The sequence below is a fragment of the Thunnus albacares genome, chromosome 12 (genome assembly GCF_914725855.1).
Source record: "Thunnus albacares chromosome 12, fThuAlb1.1, whole genome shotgun sequence".
Lineage (NCBI taxonomy): Eukaryota > Metazoa > Chordata > Actinopteri > Scombriformes > Scombridae > Thunnus > Thunnus albacares.
The window spans coordinates 6,057,909-6,080,168 of NC_058117.1; the positions used below are offsets into that span (position 1 = coordinate 6,057,909).

Consider the following 22,260-nt stretch of genomic DNA (forward strand, 5'->3'; position numbering starts at 1 on the left):
GTAAGCCTGTGGCTTCTTGTCCTCTCCTGTCACACTTCTCACTTCTATTATTTAGTTTTTATGCTGTTGTGTATGTGTGCAAATAACATATGTTTGTCTGTAACTACGGGTGTACAGACAAATACCTGGATTACTTTTGAAACTCCAGAAAAAGATCTGAGGTTTTTTTTTTTAACATGACTTATAAAAGTATTTATGTAAGTTTATTCTCAACAGACACCAGAGACCCCACTATGACTTGAAAGAGTCTGATTCTATCAGTTATGACCCTAAGAAGAAGGGGTGAATCTTTTTATAGATATAAATATAAGTTGTGTATGCATGTAGTGGTTCGTACCTGTTCAGGCTTGCGAATCCTGTAAAGAGACAGCGCCACCACATGCGCGCAGTAGAAAATGTCTCGGTTTCCGCAGCCGCAGGTGACGGAGGTTATCTTGCAGCGGTCGAAGCTGATGGCCACCTTGTGGGTGACCTCTGGCTCTGATGAGGTGGGGGGCTCAGTTACTGTGCCACTGAGATGAAAGCCTGCAGACACAAGGATGGAGAAGGAAAGAGTGAGCTTTAACTGGCTTCATCATTCAGTGTAATGAAAAAAAAAACAAAGGACAGGACAAAAGTAATACGATTACACTCAAGTGGCTTAACTTCATCCTAAATTTCTGACTGTTCACTTTCTTTCAGCTTTTACCTGGATCTCATGTGTGGACAACCAAGGTGAAATAAAGCACAAAAGAAGCAGAGAGCAAGCATCTGTGGTAATCTGAGCCTCTACAAACATACAGGGTGAACCTCCAGTTGTACAAAACACACACATCTTAATGAGACGTCTCCAACAGGGAACTATGCCATCTGATACTCTCTCCTTATGTCTCTATTCGTTTGTGTGTGTGTGCAGTGAAAAAGGGGTTGCTAGAGTCTGACCATTTCCTGCCTACACACACACACACACACACATATAAAAATGTTGGTGTGTGATGACTCCATGCATTTCATTCATGTGGTTGAGTGGTTGGCTAAAGAGATAAACTTTAACTCTGCTTTGCATAGTTAATCTTTACTTCCTTCACACACTGAGCTGACCACTGGCTGCTGGGCTGCTGTTGAGCCTCTGGCAGACCACCGGTTGTACTTTTTGTCACTGTAGCCTTTTGGCAAATTTGGCGTGTTGAACACAGACACTGTCACGTACAGAAACATTTGTCCTCACTTAAAGTCAACTTTTTAGAGCAATCCACTGATAAAGACTTGAATATGATTTGCGACAAATGATCCGACTGAAAAATGAACCCACACCTCAACACTTGACCCCAAAAAAAATCTTATAGATGCATTGTGCCCTTTGTAGAAGGCTGTTTATTATTTATGACTCCATCCAGACATCAGTAAGTACATAGAAGCTTATGATTATGCTTTGGGTCTGAATACAAGGTTGATTAAAGGGAGCTGTGAAAGCAAAAATACACTTGAGATCTACTGAAATTCACTCGAATGACTGAATAAATATACAGCAAAAGCACATAGTGACGTTTTTAATGCTAGTAATCTCCATGTTGGAACTCAACTTAAAGACCAAATACAGCCGTTTTATTCCAATATCCTCAGCTGTAGGGAGTCTCTGTAGAGCCCTTATTGTTCAGGTACTAACAAAAACTGTGATGTGATGAGAAGTGAAGAACTGAAGAGAGGAAAAGGTAAAAGGTGGAACAAAAAAAAAAAAAAAAAAAAAAAAAAAACCCATCAGAGTAAAAGAATGGCGAGCGAGGAAACAGAGGATAAAGGGGACGAGATAGGAAGAGAAATGTGAGAGGAGAACAGAGAATAGAGGAGGGGAGAGTGTATCTGGTCTGTCCTGTCGTCTCACTGTGACAGGTCAATTATTTATGAGGTGAGGTGTGTGTGTGTGTGTGTGTGTGCGTGTCTGTGTGTGTGTACACATTGGATTACTGTATCTCACCGAACCATAGCAACCCCACTGCTGCATTCACAGAAGACAGGAGAGACAGAGAGAGAGAGACATAAAGGGAGGATGAGCAAGCTAACTGGAAAGCAATGATATGGCTATTTTGGGCCTGGGGGGCGGTGGGGAGTACACGTCTAAAGCTTTCACAAACCAACAAACATTGATGCAAGCACGCACACACACGCACACACACACACACACACACACAATTAATTTCTGGGGTATGGGCCAGCATGGTAGAGCAGCCTAATAAGCGCGTGTTAAGCCATCTCCCTGGCAAAATCCCACAATAGGCTTTTCCAAACCAAATGTTGTGAACACACACACACACACACACACACACACACATGCTGAGATCCAATCAACTGCAAGCTGCTTTCACTATGACAAAGAAAGATAAAGAGCTGCAGGAGAGTGAGAGAGAAGAGCAAGTGAAGGCTTGAAAAAAGGACACACGCACACTGTTGTACAATCTGAACCAAGACCAAACTTGTCAGTCCAGCATACTAACTGCCTGCTGTTCAGATGGACACCTCAACCTACCTCCCCAGACTGCCACCATACAACTAGGACTGAATTAAGAACCAAAAATAGCACTGCCTACGTTAGTGTGGGTGTGCTGCTACAGTTACAGGTCAAAAGAGAAAATATGATCCATGAATGTGACTGATAGCAGATTTCCTGATAATGATATTGACAAAGAGACTTTATTGAATCTTAAGATCTGCTTAGTAAGGTCAATATTTGCGGTAATACCGATGGGATTGGTACATTCCAAGTGTGAAGGCTTACCAGATGCCAACACTGCGTGGTTTATATTGCTTTTAGGGCAGGATTTTACAACTCTGGAAAGTTCTTCCTGCACTGATCACTTTATCCTCTGTCTCAAAGATCAACAGAATCTAACTAGATGAATGTAAACATTACAAAAGTATTGTGTCAGGAATGCACACTTTTGATAAGCCAATGCAGCTTTGCCAGATGATGATGATAGCCAGGGTTCAGCTGGGTTTAAATATTTTGACTGACAACTGGTTCGAGGTGGCTCCAGCAAATAAAACACAGGGTCATCCAGCAAAAAGTTCAACTTTTTGCCACGTTGAGCTCATTCTACAGAATACTAAATAAAATGATTGCTCCTGTGATAACATTCCACCTGTTTACTTAACAGGTCTATTTCGTCCAAAAGGACTTTGAGTCAGTGCGTTCAACCTCTGATAACTTTTCGGGGACGTACGGTCTTGCCTCATAGGAGTCCAAACCACTGTGCAGTGTGCATTTCCTTTTCTTACTGATACCTGCAGCAACACCCCCGTGCCTGGGCAGCCCCCTGCAAGGCTTTGTAACACAGCGTTATTTTCAGTCTGCATGTGGTCAAACCATCTGAACTACCCACCAACAGACTACCATACCCACATACCAACTGATACAGCGACCACCAACGCCACATGTATACCGCTGACTGATCTACTGAACGACATACTGACAAACTGCACCAGTTGGCCTCATGTCAGCCAATCAACACATCAACTCGCTAACATACTCAGCAACCTGCTGACATACCTACAGATCAACACCGACCAGCTGACAAACCACTGACCGACATATCGATCGGTTTCCAAAAGAAGGTGACTGACCGACACAAACTATCCGCTGAGCCAGGCAGAGCATCTGACCATGACAGTTGTTGAGGATGGGTGAAAGAGACACTATGAGAGAACAGACTGCAGAGGGGGAGTGATAGACATAAATAGTCCTCCAAATTGTTGAAATCTCTCCCTCCCACCGAGTCCGCCTGTCCGACCAATCTCTGTGTCTGGCAGCACATGGTAACATCATAAATGTCAAAAAAAGAAAGCTTTCCGTTCCTTCCCTCCGTCTCTATAATGGATATACCTGTAGACCCAATTTGCACTAACCACAGCTTAGTGTAAGGGAGTCCAAATTTGATCTTTCAGTGCTGAAATCATCGCAGCGGAGAGCAAAAGATCAGGCAACAATCTGGGGGGAGTGCATTTCTTAAAAGCATCGGGGGAACATTTGAGAGCTATCTTCCGTCTGAGCTGTCTAAATAATGTCTCGTCAGTCATCAGTCATCGCTCCACTTGTCTCTAGGACTGCAGTCTAGCATTTCAGATGAGTTTAGAAGTTATGATTTCAGATGATATTAAGCACAGAGACTTTCCCACAGCTGGGAGTGAGGCTCTCTGATTCTGTCTTGGCTTCGGATACAGCCCCCCCCCCCCTCCTCCCTCCTTCTCTCTCCGTCTGTGTCTGTTAGGTTAAAGCCTTTTGTTGCTCGGGCCACAGGGATGAATGTGACGGTGACACCGCTGCTCTTTTCACTTTCAATCAAGTCGAAAATGGCCCAGACACAGTTCACAGTCCGTCTGTCTGGCACCCCTCCTCTGTATCTTTTGCCAGTTTCACACATGAAATCCGTGACATTGCTGGGTTTAATTATCCGGGTAAGTTAGCAGTTCTTGGCATTCATACCTCCCACACAAGTTGGCCATTCCTAACAGATTAGGCTACACATTTGGTGCCTGGCTCTTGAGGCCAGGCATTGCAGGATTTTACATAGAAAAACAACTTTTGAGTCGGTTGCGACTGGCTCACTCATAGAACGTTAAAGGAATAGTTTGATATTTTGGAATATATAATTGTTTGCTTTCTGGCCAAGACAAGGAGAATACTGATACCACTTTCATTGAGTGTGGTACCCATCTTCTCATCTAACTATTGGCAAAAAAGCCAATAAATGCAATTCCCAAAACGTCGAGCTAGTCTTTTCACTTTGCATCAATATTTTAGATCCTTTTGTCCATGAATGATGCTGCTTTTAAGAACCATGGAGAACTTATGTGATTATGATAACTATCTAAAAGCCAGAAATATACTAGACTGACTTAAACTTTGTGTGTATCTCTTTACAATGACAGTATTCAATGTTTCAATGACTTTTGCTCAGTGGAAAACTGTACCCCTTCTTTTTTTAAACCGCTCTGTGTGTGTGTGTGTGTGTGTGTGTGTGTGTGTGTGTGTGTGTGAAGGCTGAGGGAGACAGTGTGTCTTCAGCAGATGGGGATGCAATGACACTTGATAAAAAGACGCTGCATCAGACAGTCTGCAAGCGTGCACATACACACACACACACACACACACACACACACACACAAACACACATGTAAACACGGCGAACAAAACGACCTTTTCAAAGCCCGTCTGCTTTTGTTCTTAATGCCACGGCGAGCGCACAGATGATACGACACAAACTAGTCAGTGATATTCACAGTAGATATCACTAATCTCCCTCTCTCTCTCCGTCTCACACACACACACACACACTAACACACACACACACACACACACTAACACACACTCTTTATGCTGCTTTATACCGAGCTACTGGGCTGATTCGGCTGAACAGATGAATTTCTAACAAAGGTGAATTAGGAGTGTGATGTATGTAAACTGGGAGTGTTGCCAAGTACAATGATCTTGTCTAATCCTTGGGGAACATCACATGGCCCTGTGTATGTGTGTGTGTGTGTGTGTGTGTGTGTGTGTGTGTGTGTGTGTGTGTTGTTTGTTTTCTTGTCTGTTGAGATGCAGGTATGCATGCTTTGCCCTGAAAACCCACACACACTGTCTGCGGCTAACATCTCTTAAGCTTAAAAAAGTGTTCATTGTATGTGTGTGTCATTTGTGGGTATTAACAATAACCCTTCCATTGTACGAGCTGTACATCATTTAAAGCTACATATAGAGCTGTGTGCATTCAAACGCCAGCTGTAATCCGCGAGTCTGATTCTGTTTAGCGAAAGAGGAAAACAATACGAAGCACCTCTCTCGTCTCATCAGAGGTTTTAGATTTTGCATGTGGATTTGTTTCTAATCTGGATTATTTTTCGTTTTCAATCAACATGTGCAGTAACGCATGTAGGTAAGACTTCACTACTGACAGTATGATGTAGGCGTCTATTTATGGATGCATCTGTATGTAGGTGAAATCCTGCTTCACACTTCTATCTATTCTAGTGCGTGTGAGAGAAAACCACGAAAAGTGCGAAGAAACAATGAGGAGAGGAGAAAAGACGACCACCATTGTACATCTTTCCATTGTAATTAGAGACCTCCCCCTCGCTACCATGTACACACGCACGCACACACATACACACACTCCGCCGCCATCTGTCACTCGCTGGCAACCCCGCCCACACAGCAGCTAGTCAGCCAATCGGCGGGCAGGATGATCCCCACGCTCATAGGCCATTAACCCCTAATCAGCTGGGGAGATGGAGCTGGGCGGTGAGCCAAAGTGTTCATGCACACACACACACACACACACACACACACACACACACACACACACACGAATAGACCATAGTCTTATTCAACCTTGCAGAAACACAAACCCCGCCCACTCCTTACAGTGGATTTTAAAGTTTAAGAAAGAGAAAATCTTTGATTCCATTCATCTACTTTGCGCACAGCGCCGCGCCTACACTGCACACACTCTGCCAACAGCCACTCCTTTATTTCACCACCCACACAGGATCACCGCATCCCCCACTTTGTACAGAAATATATCTCCAACATGGCTCATTTGACGCTTGAATCCCACCTACACCAATCACTATTACCTGTACAACCCTAATAGAACAGCGGGGAATGTGTGGACAACCCAACTTCGCAGGCTAATTTTACACTCGTAGTCCTCCATCTACTCCAGAAATCAGAGCTGCAGCTGAGAGGAGAGTTCAATGAAACATATTAAAATCGCCGTATTTTACTCAGAAATAATTTTGATGTCTCATAGTGCTGAAACTAATAGTCAGTTAAATGATTTGCTGTTTTATATGATTCTAAGTTGAATTTCTTTGGCTTTTGGACTGATGGTTTGACAAAACCGGCACTCTGAAGAGTTCACCTTGGGCTCTGGGACATTGTGATGTACATTTTTTTGCACTACATACATGAAACAAATGAATTAATCATGAAAATCAACCAATGAATCAATAATCTGGTTGTCAGACTGAGAAAAAGAACCCCAAGATCAAAGCAGGAAGCGAGGATGATTAGAAGCTTCTCTATTCTCCATGTAGATTTCATTATCAAGTACCGTATTATCTCTAATATAGCATCAATCTACTTTTTCTGTGTTAACCATAAAAAGTGGAGTTGTTTATATATTATTTGATGAGACAGAGCTTGACAGCGTCTGAGTACGTGACTGATAACAGAATAAATGAGCTACAAAGTATTTCGAGTTTCACTAATTCTAACAGACTAATAGTATCTTGGGGAAACTTTTTCAAAAAGACTGGCTGTGTAAAATGTTTTCTTATCTTCTCGGGCTAATACGGTACTCACAATCTCTTTTTTTTGCACTGCATTTCCCAGATATTACTTCTTGTCAGTCATTGCAGGCAGTACTATGAGATCTTTTCCCTGCAGATGATGTTTTTTGTACTCTTTCTCTCTACAGTGACATAAACCTCAGTTTGGGTTAGTTGTCTGTTGTGTTAAAAGAAACCCCCAGAAACGGCAAATTCTGCTTTTACTGAGTTTTTGATTGAAGAAAAACACCCAATCAAACACATAACCCGACAAAACATGTAAACGTAAAATTTCCTAGTCAAATCTGCCCTCTCTCTCGCTCTGTATCTCAGCAGAAGTACATCCAGTAGAAAAATATCCCGCTACCATCTTTTTTTCTTCTGTAATCTTACTGTCCCTTTCCAAAAGTAGCTTGGGATTCATCCTCCTCCAGCAGCCCACACATCCCTCTCAGCCTGCGGCCCTTCCCATCTCCCATCTGTTCTGACAGCTCCAAGGTTAACACAGTACCCCCCTGCTCGCTCTCATTCACACACACACACACACACACACACACACACACACACACACACACACACACACACAGACACCCACATGGCCCTGTATTCAATCAGCCATCTATCTCTGCACACCAGACGTGCATGTACACACACATTGAGTACACTGAATCCTCTCCTCCTCTCTGCCAATCCATCCATCCATCCATCCATCCCTCTTGCGGTGTTTGCTGATGCGATAACAGCTGATTGATTCATTTGTGATTTCCCAGCAGCCCTGTCCCAAACACAGGCACACACACACACACACACACGCACACATAAAAAAAAAAAAAAAAAATCATCGCTAACCGCCGGGACTCATTTGTCATGATTACATTGAATTGATTCCCTGATTTGCTTCATTCTGTTGCGACGGGTGGGGGGTGGGGATAACGGGGAGACAGGGAAGGGGGAGAGAGAGTGAGGAAGAGAGGAAAAAGATGGGAGAGAAAGGTTTAATCAAGTCCCTTTCAGCTGATGTGTCACTGTAAAAACAACGAGGAAGGGTCTGACAGAGCTGACATGCATAAGACTGACATGCTGGCCCCCCCTGAGTTCCCAACCTGATTGAACACACAGCAAGGAAAAGGGAAAGAAGAAATCTAGAGGGAGGGAAGCAGGGAAAGTGGCACAGAGGATCAAAACGTGCATCAAAAAAGAGATAAATAGATGGACAGAGACTGATCCAAATCATCAGAATGAAGTACACACATACACACACACACACACACAGGTGTCTTGCTCAAGATAAAAGCTGCAGCCTCTGAAGGGATGGATGGATGTAGGAAGGAAGAGAGAGAGAGAGATGGCATCCTTTGCTTGATGGCGTCTGAAATTCAATCATTGACTTTATCAGACTAATCTGAAAGCAAGCTATACAACCTGAAAGGCAAAGTGGTCCAATTCAAGACTCGCATACATTCTGCTGTTAATGGAGAGTCACTTGGTCGATTCATGCCATTGTGAGTGGGTGCGACACTAAAGTGAAGGTTACTTTGAGAGGAGAAAAGCCATAAATGCTGCTTTCAGCTTTGCGAGAGAATACGCGACCAAAACCCTGAGGGCGCTGAGAGCAGAAATGCTCGCACACAAACACAAGAAACACATTATATGGAATACAAAGCTCAAGCTGGGCTGAGGTGACGCAGAGTTAAAGGGCCTTGGTACGTCTGTGTGTTTGTTGCACACAGAAGCTGTCCTCTCTCCAGTGTGTGTAAGCCCTGTTCACCCAAGGCTAAATTAGAGATAAGACAGCCGTGTTTTTTTTTTTGTTCTGGCCTGTTGTTTGCTTGGTTTTCAGTGTAGAGGCATTATTGTGTTGCGGCCTTGTCTGGACACACTTAAAAAGAGGCGAGCAAAAGCAATTTATCAAGCTGCAAACACTCGCAGACAGACTCATGTCACTCTCCTGTAGGTGATAAAGCCTGCAATCATTGTCTGCTAGAAAATTTGGACTTCCAGTTTCAACTTTTCTTTTTTTTTTTGACTGTGGTTAAGACTTGGCATTATCTATTATGTTTTCAACTCTTGAAGCAAACAATGTAATGGTTCATTCAAATAGAATACGCAGCTACAAAAAGAGTTTTCACTTGTTTTCGATTGTAAAGTTCAGTCAGTGACAAAGATGCAAAGCTGACTGTTGATAAAAGTTTACCTTTATGCAAATGTCCTGGCACGCTGGGCGACACCTCATATGAAACAAAAACACTTGTGTTGATTCCCAATGGCCCAATCAGAGCTGAATGTATAAATAACATGCTCAAACCAAATAGTGCAAATATGCCTGGAAGCTACAGATTCAGCGAGAAGCAAGAAACAGCCCACGTCTGTTGTTGTGTGTGAACACACAGACAAGTTATGGAATTAAATATGATATTATGTGATATTATGTTGTGTATAGTTTGCAGATAACTACTCAAAGCCATAAAAGAGCTAAATGTTAACAGGTTGCAAATATTTTAATATTATCATCCATTAACATTTTGTCAATATTACTGTATGGGCTGCTTACTAGCAAAAAAAAAAGACAGGTTATGTGTCATGAACAAACATATGAAATGTGAAATATATGCCCACAGAACTAGCTTTCATTAGCATGAGATAAAGCAGTTAGCTGTTTTTTAAATGTACATGTTGTCTCACCTGTTTACTTAACGGCTTGTTTCTGGTTGCATTATAAGTTGTAAATACACAAAATTGTAGCTAACAAGCTAGCATGACTGCCTGGTAAGAATTTGTCAATTTTATTGTATGGTCAACTAATTAGCAAAAAAAAAAAAGTTGCTATACACTTTTATCATCACCAAATGCATGACCAGTGTGTGAAATATGCGCTCACATTACAAAAAACTAGCTTTTATTAGCATGAGACAACCAGTTTGGCCTCTTAAAAGTGTGATATGTCTGCTAACCTGTCAGACAACTGCACAACCTACTGACTGTTTACTGGTGGCAAAATGCTAACCAGCCATGAGATATGTCACCGGGTTGTGAACAGACCAAACAGCTAACGAGCTAATATGACTGTCTAGTAACATATTGTCAGTTTGATTGTATGTGAAGTTTATTAGAGGAAACCAAAAGTTACTATGAACTTTTATTATTGACAAACACATGAAACAGCACGAGAAATATATGCTCACAACTAGTTTTCATTAGCATGAAACACCAGTTAGCTTTTTAATAATGAAAATGTCACTGATTTGTCTCATCTTTTTAAATGTCACACAACTGCACAACCTACTGACCTAAAATTACTTTGTTTTGGGTCACAGATTCCTAACCAGCCAGAAATTGTTTCACAGGTTTGTGACAAACAATAACCAACAAGCTGACATGACTGCCTGGTAACATTTTCTGTGTCTTTGTTTTTTCCTTAAAACTAATTTCAAAACCAAGGAGGTTTAGGACAAGTGGATGCTAATGTCAAATGTAAATGAAGAAATCTATGCAGAGAGAAAATGTGTGGTGTTTTGTTACACTGACGTGCCATTAAGTACGCCTGCTGATTTGAGATGTCTCTTTTCATTGTCTTTCGTTACAAGATTCCCTTCTGTCTCTTGTTTATGGCTGAAAGATGTCATGGGAATTGGTTGCCATAGCAGTTAGCATAAGTAGCATAGCAAAGGCATAATTTTTTAGCTAAAATTTTACAATTTTGTCAAACACTGTATGTATGATTATCATTTCAAACCTTTGTTGCCAGCTGTATGTGTCATTTCTTCCTTACCACTAAAATGTTTTTTTTTTTTTTTTTTTTTTTTTTTTTTACAAATTAGGGAAGGTAACAAAAGCTTTTTTCACTCCTTCTATCAGTGCTGGTAGAAAAACTGGGTCTAAAAGTGGGACACAGTACAGAAGAGAAACTGAAAATGACCCTGACTCTTAAATCGCTACCTTTCAGACAACCATAACTTTGATACGGACACACACACACTAAAAAGGCACACACCAACATGTGAGCATATGAAAGGAGCCGACAGCTGTAAAAGGTCACCGCACTGGATTTACCCTCCAATTACCAATACATCAGCTTACCAAAGACATGCACACACATTTACCCATTTACACATGCAACACCAATTTTTTTCAGTTAGTGTAATCACCCATACACATGAAATCACATACACATGATATCTGCAACATGTATAGATCCTTCCCTGCAGCAAAGCATTCATCTGGAATGTGTGTGTGTGTGTGTGTGTGTGTGTATCCTGGCTATCTTTGTGTGTTCATTTAGCAGAATGTGTGTGTGTGTGTGTGTGTGTGTTTGTGTCTGTCCGTATGCATCTGTGTAAGCAAGGCATGCAACGTTAATGTGGTTATGCACACACATATGCACATTTACACACATGGATTTCCTGCTTGTGTTGATGTATGCCAAGCCTGTTGTCTCTGTCTCTCCCTCTGCTGCTCTTTTGTCTCTTCTTTCTGTCTCTCTCGCACTTTGCCCTTTTCCTAAACCAGCCGTGGCCTTAGCCATGGTTTTTGTTTAATATGGCGGCATGCAAAGCAAAAGAACAACCATCTGCCATATGCATGCAGCCGCCGTCTTAGGAACAACAAGGGCTGGCATCACAATGCCTCTTTAGTTAGTGTGTGTGTGTGTGTGTGTGTGTGTGTGGGTACTTGCCTGCATGCATGTGTGTGTTAGTTCTTCAAGCGCAGTCTGCAGGGCAAGATAAGTATGCATTTAAGAGGCTTATATTTCATTTCAGGAACTGAAGGAGACAAAATGGCTCCATTCTGAGTTGGCGGACACAACACAAGGAACGGCGAGGTGGCAACAAAAACATAAGAAAAGCAAAATCTCGTTCTGACGCCGTTTGTGTACACACACAGAGAAAGGAGGCACAAAGCCGAGCATTTGTAGTTTGTTCACAAACACAATTGAGCACAAAGCTGAACATTTGATATACAAATCCAGCTTTATTAATCAGTGTTTCTGTTTATTGTACAGCTAAAAGCCACCATCTGATGAAAGCAGCCAAATCAATGTCTGAAGGCTGAACAAAAGTAACTTCAAGGACATTTCTGAATAAGTGAATATTGACCTAGGCTTGTCAAGCAGATGACACGCTCTCACAGAGCTTCTGAAGGAAGGCGTGCTGCACAGGCACACAGAATTAGCAAAAATACACACTGTATGAATAATTAAGAAACTTTTTTTATGTTTTGCAGTCACTGAAAGTGGCCCCAAGTACAGTATGTCAACAATATTTCATGACAGAAGATGGTCTGCTTCAGCTTTATTCCTGACAAGAGAAACATTTAAAGACAATAACCTCAGTTCATTTTAGAAGCTAAAAATGGAAGCATACCCAGGGAAATGATAATAAATGCTGTTGGTTTACTGGTTAATCTAGTTGCCCATTTACCAAAGTTACATATTCAGATTGAAGAAAAAAAAGCAGGAAATTTAGACACGGACTCCCTGCTGATGCTGCAGTTATCTGCAAATGTGAAAAAAAAAAACAACTATCTTTAGGTTTTCTGTGATGTTTTGGTTCTGCTTCCACAAGTTATTTTCTTTTATAATTCTTTCTGGGAAATATTTAGTCTGATACAAAGGTCACGACATTTGTGGTTTTGTTGGACCGTCCGCATGTTTGGGTTTAGAAACCTTTCCACCCCCTGATTAGCCTCCACCCCTACAGAGCTGATCATTGCTCGCTTTGCACAATCATGCATGAAACATGAATAATGAAATATAATGAAAACAGCTTGCAAGCCAATATACAAGCTGACGATCCACACATGCCCTCTCTCTCTCTCTCTCTCTCTCTCTCTCACACACACACACACACAATAGCTCTGCAAGGGTGAAACTCTCATTTATCCATTAGCTGAAAAGCAATCACAGATTTGCGCAAAGTGTATGCGCGCACACACACACACACACAGAGGGGTGGGGGACTTCTGGTTGACTTCATCAAGCTCTCATCAAGCCTAGCCACCATATGGGGATGGGGCCCAAAACAGAGGGGGATTTGATTGTGTGTGTGCATGTGTGTGTATTACAGAACCCCCCCCCCCCCCCCCCCCGAATGCAACACCAACACAAAGGAAGCATGCATCACCAAATCAGCTTTGTCTTGCATGCATTATGACGCTACTGCTGCCCCATTAAGAAGACCCCCTCCCAACTCACATACACACACACCCTGAAGGTGTGTTGGGCTCAAAACAGCTGAAGCAGAGCAATGACGATTGCCAGACACTCTGATTACTGCCTCCTCCTTTTTCCTATCCACACACACACACACACACACACACACACACACACACACACACATTTCTCCTCTCTCCCCCCATTGTGTCTTTATCCTCTGTCTCTAATTTCTAGCCTTCCTCTCCCTCCATAGTAACTGGCGAGCCAGCAAGGCACCCTGAAAATCCAAAGTATCCCCACTCCCTGCACCCCCTGCCTGCCTGCTTGCACACACACACACACACAGCGATCTGAGGCCAGCTTGCTGACGTAGGCAGACAGTCGTACATGGGGCATACATTGAATTTTAATCTGGGCGTGACCTGCTTTTTCTTGGCTTCCCCCCGGCTTCCCTCCTCTACTGGCTGCCCCCATAGTCAGCCTTTCACAGGCAAGCACACATAGCCCCCCTCTCTCCCCAAGCGCCGCCCACCCCTACACCCCCTCTAAGACCCAGGCTGCAGGCCTCGAGGCTGGGGCCTCGCCTGCCATTGTTAGCCCACAATGGGTGAGAGGCGGCTGGCAGGCAGGCAGCAGCCAGGAGGCCTTGTGGAGGAAGCCAGGGGAGAGGGAGGAGAGCAGCTACTGAAGGGGGAGGATGGATGGACACACATCATAAACCTATTTTTTGAAATGAATATGCATTGAAATACAAAAGAGTTAGTCCCATAAACTGAACTCACTATATAAGGAACATGCATCATAACTTAGTAGAAAGGAGACAGTTTAATAAACTCTAATAGTCTGTGTGGCTTCACAAAGCCACCAAAGCATCATACAGGACACAGGCTGTCTGCTCTATAGAATCTGCCGTCTAAAGCTGGGATCAAGCTTAATAAAGTGAGCTTTATTCTCCAGTGGAGGTTCATTTATTTATTTCAAACAGAAGCATCTGTCACTGCAGCCAGACTGTATTATAAGCTCAGTTTTCACTACGGGATTTAAAGTAAAGACATGTTCAGACTGACATTAGCACTGTGTTAAAAAAGCAGCATTTATTTCAATCAGACCACTGTGTTGACACAGCGATGCAGAAAGTTCAGGTAAAAAAAAGTTGAACCTGGCTCAGTTTTTGCTACAGCTTACTTCCTAAAAAAATACTTTGTAACATGATCAAAGTAGTTTTACATTTACCTCGCAAACATTGCAAGTATGGATAAAATTAGTGCTGCTGTGATAACTTTCCAGAGTAGTAAAATTATGTCTGATAGTATGATAAATGTGCAGTGTTTAGGGGTCTGATGAGGCTTTAAGGATCTATTACTGGAATTTCTTCTCTCACCAGTAGCAACACACCCACACCAGCAGAGGCCCCTTTTAAATGCAGTTGCTATTTCGGTCTGAACATCCGCTAAAGCTCAAATGATACTTTCTGCATTGCTGTAGTTGTGACGGTGTCTGGATATGAATTTTGTCATATGCCCATGTTCATGACGGTGCGTGCAAACGTCTGTGCGCAGCCCAAAATGTGTAATTTTGCGGACTATTTGCGCTGCTGGCACATGTGTGGACAAGTCCCACTATACAGGAACCTAACGTAGAAATAGAGCTGAATGCGTGCCCGTCCCTTTCGGTTTTAGAGTATATCCTACACTAGTAATCTATTGAACCCGATCAGATAGATACTGTCTACTGATACTGTAATATTTAGCTCACTGCTTCTCCTGCACCTCCTCGTCAACTTCTAAAACAAGGGGTCACTTCAATATTTTTCAGAGACTGACTGGTGAATAGTTAAGTAGAAATATGATCAAGGAAAGGCACTTTGTTTTTCCAGTTTGGAAATTGGAAGAAAAGAGCAATGACAGTCACGCAACAACAAGGACGTCTACAAAAGCTGCCATGGAGGTTTCAGCAGCACATGCAAAACTGAAACCGATTCACCTGCAGTATGACAGCACTGACAAGAGTTTGTTTAGCCTGGTTTAGCATGTTGAATGAAGACGTGACACACATGGTAACATTTACTCTGACAGGCAGCAGTGCAATGCTGCTTTAAACATAATTGAGCATCTTGTTGTCAGACCACAAGCCATGTTTGAATGGGAAATAATAAAGTGCACACACACACACACACACACACACACACACAAGCAATCATCCAATAATGTCAACTGTCACACACACAAACATGCAGACACACACATACACACACACACATACACACACAATAGTGGCGATCCAATAATGTCAGCTGTCATGTACATAACCACACACAGGCATGCGTGAGCACGCGCATATACACACACAGGCATGTGCGTGTGAGTGTGCACACAGAGACATACACACAGATGAGTCGTGGGAGCAATCATCTGATAATGTCAACTGTCACACAAGGACACACATAATGCGTGCACACGCGCACACACACACACACACACACACACACACACACACACAGGCAGAACAAAGGAGGGGAGGCTGGTAAACAATGCTCCACAATGCTCCCTGGCAGGGACTTGAGTTTACAAAAGAAAAGGTTTCCAATCGCTAGACATTCATTCAGTCACATACACACACACACACACACACACACACACGCAGCCAGGGTGAGAGAGGGAGAGACCTTTACGACATGCACTAGGGGACACACAATGCCAGGCAGACATTCTCTCACTTACTCTATTCAGTCATTCAATTGCTCTTTTCCCTCTTTCCCCCTCTCTGTTCATATTTAATGCACTTTAAAATAAACAATTTTCCTGAATGAATTTTTACATTCTGTCCTCTGCTTTCTTCATTTTAAGGATCTCCATCATTTATCACTGAGTTGGTAATATAGGACAGATAGAAGGGATCGGGCTGCACTCAAGGGCCCGACTCAGTACGGCACCACACACACACACACACACACACACACACACACACACACACAAACTGGCAACCACATCACATCCCATCACAATAGCCTGGATTGAGACTGAACCAACAGTGATGCAAGCCTTCCAAACCCCTTCTGTATGGACAATGAAGGGCTAGTAACAACAACCCTGGGGCTACAGTTGTATGTGTGAGAGTGTACTGTATGTGTGTGTGAGCATGTGTGCTGGCTTTCTCATTCAAACACAAGGCTACCAAGTATTTACCCAACTACCCAAATGCTATTTTCTTTTTGACACCTACATTTGATACAGAGAATATTCAAAAAAAAAAAGATCTTACCTCTGAAGATGTAGAAAACTTTACTGACCAAATTAACAATTAAAAAGATATACTGAAGCTATAATTGATCATCAAAACAAGATGACCTTTGCTTCAAACTAGTAAAAAGAAGAAAATAAATTACAAAGAAAGACATAACCCCTTAACCTGAACATTTGACCCCAAACCAACCACTTTTTTAAAAAGTGTTCAGTTGTCGAGAGGATGAGGCGCCAGTTTTCATCAGTCATTCCCCATTTCCTGGTATTTTCCCCCCTGGCACTGAAAGGTGCTATTGTGAAAGAAAAGCAACCTAGTCCTACATTCTTTAACGCTTCAGCGATTTCTTTCAGCAAAATCGCTGAAAGACTTTAACAGCTAAGCCCTACCTTAATTGTACCTGTGTTTTACAAAGGTTAAATGTGCAAATGTCTTTCATGATCACCAAAGCAACAGCCCTGGTTAAAGATGTGAATGACCTGAGTGTGAACTTAAATCCTTCAGTTTTACTACTTTTAAACTTGAATGCTGCCATTCATATAGTTACTGCAATATACCTCATTTAAAAATTTAAGACGCAGACATGAAAGACCTCTCTGACTACTTCTCTGCTAACATCAGTGTAATGTGGGGTTCCTCAGGGCTCCGTTCTGGGTCCCGTTTTGTTTACCCTTTACTGTGCATGGATTGATTTTCATAGCTGTGTGTTAATGTAGTTGTAAATTTCTATATCAACCCTTTAATAACAGTGTACAGATTATAAGGACTTTTCTGCCACTGAACAAAGATTACCTACAGATTTATTGTAGGAAAGTCCCAGAATGAGAAGCTGTGCCCTGACATGAAGTTGCTCAGACTAAAAGCGAAGCTAGTAACCTTGATGTGCCTTTTGATGATATGATTTTTATATGTTGGCCCATGTTCTTAATACATGCTTGATTATATGAGAGGCGTTGTGATAATAAAGTTTGATTTGATTGGATATGATTTCCATATGACTTCCATGCACCTCATTTAATTCACTACTGTTGATGAATGGGGTCTGATGAGGGTGTATTCAGATCCTCTTTTCTCTGGAGGCTTCTAGTGGTATTGCTGGGTGACCTCCATCCAGACCTCCTTTTCTTTCCTGGAATTACCATGCTCTTATTGACAGGGTTGCAAAAAACATAAAATCTAGCATTGGCATGCTTAAACCTGAAAAGCTGATCAGCCAAACCAAGGTAGGAAACTGGCTATTTTAGCACAAATTTGATAGTCGAGGTGAGAAGAGTGATATGATTGTTAAATGTGAAAACAGATTGTGAAATGGAGTTATATGCTCAATATTCTTCACACTGGAAAGGAAAGAGAAAGCCTTTCCCAGCGTGCATTGTGGAGACTCATTTCATGCCAGATGGCATATTCACATTGTGCCAGTGCTGAGTACATGGCAATGTTAATGGCAATCTTAATGGTTTTCAACAGGAGAATGATGCTTAACTCCGGCATGGATGATTTGCAGACAGGGCATGGTGACAGACGTTGAATTCTAACACACAAAGTGTCCTTTCTCTTGTTCTCCTTGTGTCCTCTTCCAGCGCAGACAAAGCACTCAAACTGTTTCTCTGAGAACAGTTACGACAAGTGAATGCTTTTAATTTCATGCTTGTACATTAAATAGTTGAACATCTTGTTTATCAAAACCACCATGGCAGTTTGCTGTTGTGGTTGACCAACATCTCACCACGCCAACTGGTTTGCTTTTTTAAGCCACAATGTGAATGCAGCATGACTCCTCCTCATCTCGTTTGGTCTGTTTGGCTCTCACACACACACACACACACACACACACACACGCACACTCTTATTCTTTCCCTTTTCACCAATTCTCTCTCAACTACTGTGGGTCTTCCTCTGCAGCCATCCACAGTATCTCTGTCCGTCTCTCTACTGCTTTCTCTCTTTCTTTCTGTCACATACACACACACATACACACACACACACGCGCACACACACACACACACACACCCACACACACACACACAATGAGAGCCTGATTAATAAGTGTGTCCCTCCCTTGTTTCCGGAAAGTGTCAGAACAGGGAAGGCCACCTGAATGGCACTTCAACCGAAATTATGTAGATTTAAAAACAGCTTTGGACACATGAGGCAGCAGGAGGTGGAGGGGGGTTGAGGGGTTTGAACTCTGTTCATGAATATTTATGAATAAACACTTTAAACATCCTCTCATGGGTCACCACAGGGGGAGAATCAGCCAATCAACTTCTTTTGAGAAATTCTCTTTCTGCCACTGCCGTTCAAGTCAGTCCAGTTGGTCTATTTTATTGGCACGAATGTTAAAAACAGCTCAGCCTTTGCTTTTAATTACAACTGAATAAAAAAGGATTTATTTGTCTCTCACACACAAAAGTAAATAAAAGACCGGTTTCTTTTTTTAAAAACTACCTTTGTTGTGTGCAACACAGACTGGCAGCTTTATTGTTTTATTGTTTATTTGGATATCCATTGGTTGTTACCAAGGTAACAGCTACTCAGTAACACCCCCCCTCCCTCCCCGTCCACATTTTCAGTTTTTTTTGACATTGTGAGAAAGTTGATAATTCTACTTTATGTTTATTACTGAGGTGTATGTAGGTGACATACAACCTCCTGTAAACTTAGATGAAAACATGGCATATGGGTAATGCAATAGGGCCAGAAACCATTCCTAAATTTCCCATCAAGATTATCTAATCCTGATTTTTTTGTAAATAGTTCAAGTGCTGTGTCCATGTTATTAATTGCATACATTTTATCCCATTTTACCTTATTTATGTCATTAATGGAGTAATTCTCACACAAAGACTGTGTGAGAATGCGGGGGTCAGTCTTGATGCCTTCAATGACTAGATTGTTCTTGCAGGTTTGGTTCTCCAGATAATCCAACCTCTCCGAAATGTCATTTGAATCCAGTGTCTTATATTTGATTTCTAGGACCTGTTTTACAAGATCCTTAGCCTCAGCAGAATACTTGGTCTGATTATCTTTTCTTTCATCAATATCTTTTTCAGAGTACGACTGACCTTTAGCTCTTGAATCTCAGTCAGCAGAGAGTCCGCTCTCTTATTTGTTGAATCCAGGATCAATTGGGTAAAAGCTCTGAAAGAGGCTTCTTGTCTTTTTAGTAATTCTTTAAAGGACCAATCACAACAGCATTCACTGTGAAATCAATTAATTCCGATGGAATTGCAGCAACCAACAGATTCGCTCGCAGGAATGAACAAAATCCTCTTTGTGTAGAGTTCAAATTTGGAGAACTTTGACAGGGTTGACCTTTAGGGGTTTAGAACCAGAAAGTCCAAAATGGAGGAAGCTATTGTAACTCATTAGTTGTGTTGCACCGTCTACATTTATCTAACCTCCTCAGAGGTTTGTCAGAGTACAAACTGCTCCACAAAGACACATGGCTTGCAGACAGGAGTCGATGGTATGAACATGCCTTTTGAATAAACTGTGTGAACTTATTGACCTGTTAGCATTGCTAACTGTCAGTTAGAAAGCTCACTAGAAGAAGCTTTCAAAGCCCTTCAAGAACTCTTTGTTGAATGAAATGATGTATAATCCTGAGCTCCAAATGCCAGGAGGAAGTAAATGGCCCTGTACAGAAATATGACAAAGTAGCTTGGACTGTGACTGACTAGCGCAAGCATGTTCCCTAAAAAAGGGGGAGTTCAACTCCTAACTTACTTTCTCACCAGAAAAAGCAAGTTAGGACGCAGTTCATTCAATTCTGAAGTCAAGGTGGTTCAGATGATGTTCAAAAATCCCACAAGCACTTCATTTGAAGCACACTGACCCCTTTACAGTTTAGTTTATTAGCATCAACGCATTTGGAGAACAAATAGTGCACATAGCTTCAAATATACAGTTGGGTGACAAATTAAAGGAAAAACCAGTACAGGTCTGAATGTTGACCCCTACAGTGAGGGGATCTAGTGGCTCTGTTATGCTGTGAGAGGCCTTTTGCTGGCATGGTTTGGGTCCACTTGTCCCCTTAGAAGGAAAGGTCACTGCAAATCAATAGAAAAGTGGTTCTGAGTGATCACCTTTATCCTATGATGAAACATTTCTATCGTGATGGGAGTGGTCTCGTCCAGGATGACAATGCCCCAATGCACATGGCACGAGGGGTCACTGAATGGTTTGATGAGTATGAAAATGATGTGAATCATATGCTATGACCTTCATAGTCACCAGATCTCAACCCAATTGAACACCTGTGGGAGATTTTGGACCGATGTGTTAGACAGTGCTCTCCACCATCATCAAAACACCAAATGAGGGAATATCTTTTGGAAGAATGGTGTTCATCCCTCCAGTAGAGTTCAGAGACTTGTAGAATCAATGTCAAGGTGCACTGAAGCTGTTCTGGCGGCACTTGGTGGCCCAACACCTTACTAAGACACTTTATGTTGGTTTTTCTTTTAATTTGTCACCAGTCTGTACATTTGTTGACTGATCATTCTGCGAATAGCTGCAGCTTCTTTCTGTGTTACTATTCAACACACACTGGAGAGTCACGACATGTGACAGTTGAACAGTATCGGACCACAGAGCTAAGCAATGCCCCTTCACCTCTCTGATGTAACAACAGACGAAAACCAGAGTTACTGTATGTCCAAAGTCAAACACCAGTGAGAATTAAGTAGGTAATTACATGCAGTAGCATTTAATTTCTAATTCTCTCTATTGGCCCACTCGTGTTTCTAGTTTTCTCCCCACATCAAGGTCACTGCCATAAAAGACACACACATATACACACACACACACACACACAAAGGGGGCGAGGGAGAGAGAGTGAGTGAAAGACTCTTCACAACAATGTGTGTCGTGGGCTGAATACAGAGCATAGCACAAAACAAAAGCATGAGCGACAGCCAGCTGGCTTGGCACCACTTGGCACGGGACAAGCCCGCTTGTCCTTGGCATGACAATGAAACAAACGCACGTACACATGCAGGCATAAAGACACACGTTTATGTACACACACACAGCTTCTCAGGTCGAAAGAAAAGCTATAGAGAGGCTCATCACTTAAAACAGGTTCTGTTCATCAGATCTCAGTGAGAAGAGGCTATGTCGGGCTACACCATAGAAACAACGGGCTCCTCTTTTCATCTTGAAAACAAGAGTGGGAAAAAAGACACAGAGGAACTTGAATGGGACTCAGCTGGCGGCTGTGGAGAGAGCTGGACAAATATTTGGGACAGGCTTGTACCTCAAGTACAGGGTAGAGTAGTGTTTATGGTCTCAGAAAACTGACTTGAACTTGTGAGTCAAGGTCTGGCACATTAAAGCTTCATGGAGGATAAACACTCAACACACTCAATCGTGCAATTGGGCGTTTTCAAACCTACCTTGTTTAGTCCGGTTGAATCGGACTCTAGTTTGTTGTTTCCCTTGGTGTCATTTGATCGGGCAGATCTGACCACAGCAATAGTACTCGGGCGCAGACCAAAACAACCATACCGAAACCGTTTGAGGAAGTGGCCTTGGTCCAGTCCCAAACAAATTGTGGAGTGGTT

The 22,260-nt window shown here is 42.3% G+C and overlaps 1 protein-coding gene across 2 annotated transcripts in view; it reads right to left on the reverse strand.

Moving 5' to 3' along the window:
- The window catches only part of zswim5 (zinc finger, SWIM-type containing 5), a 67,099-nt gene that overhangs the window by 16,327 nt on the left and 28,512 nt on the right, over window positions 1-22,260 (reverse strand). For both annotated transcript variants that reach the window (XM_044367842.1, XM_044367841.1), the window contains exon 2: window positions 338-525. In XM_044367842.1, coding sequence (XP_044223777.1) covers window positions 338-525 — 188 coding nt within the window. The remainder of the gene's footprint in view (window positions 1-337; window positions 526-22,260) is intronic.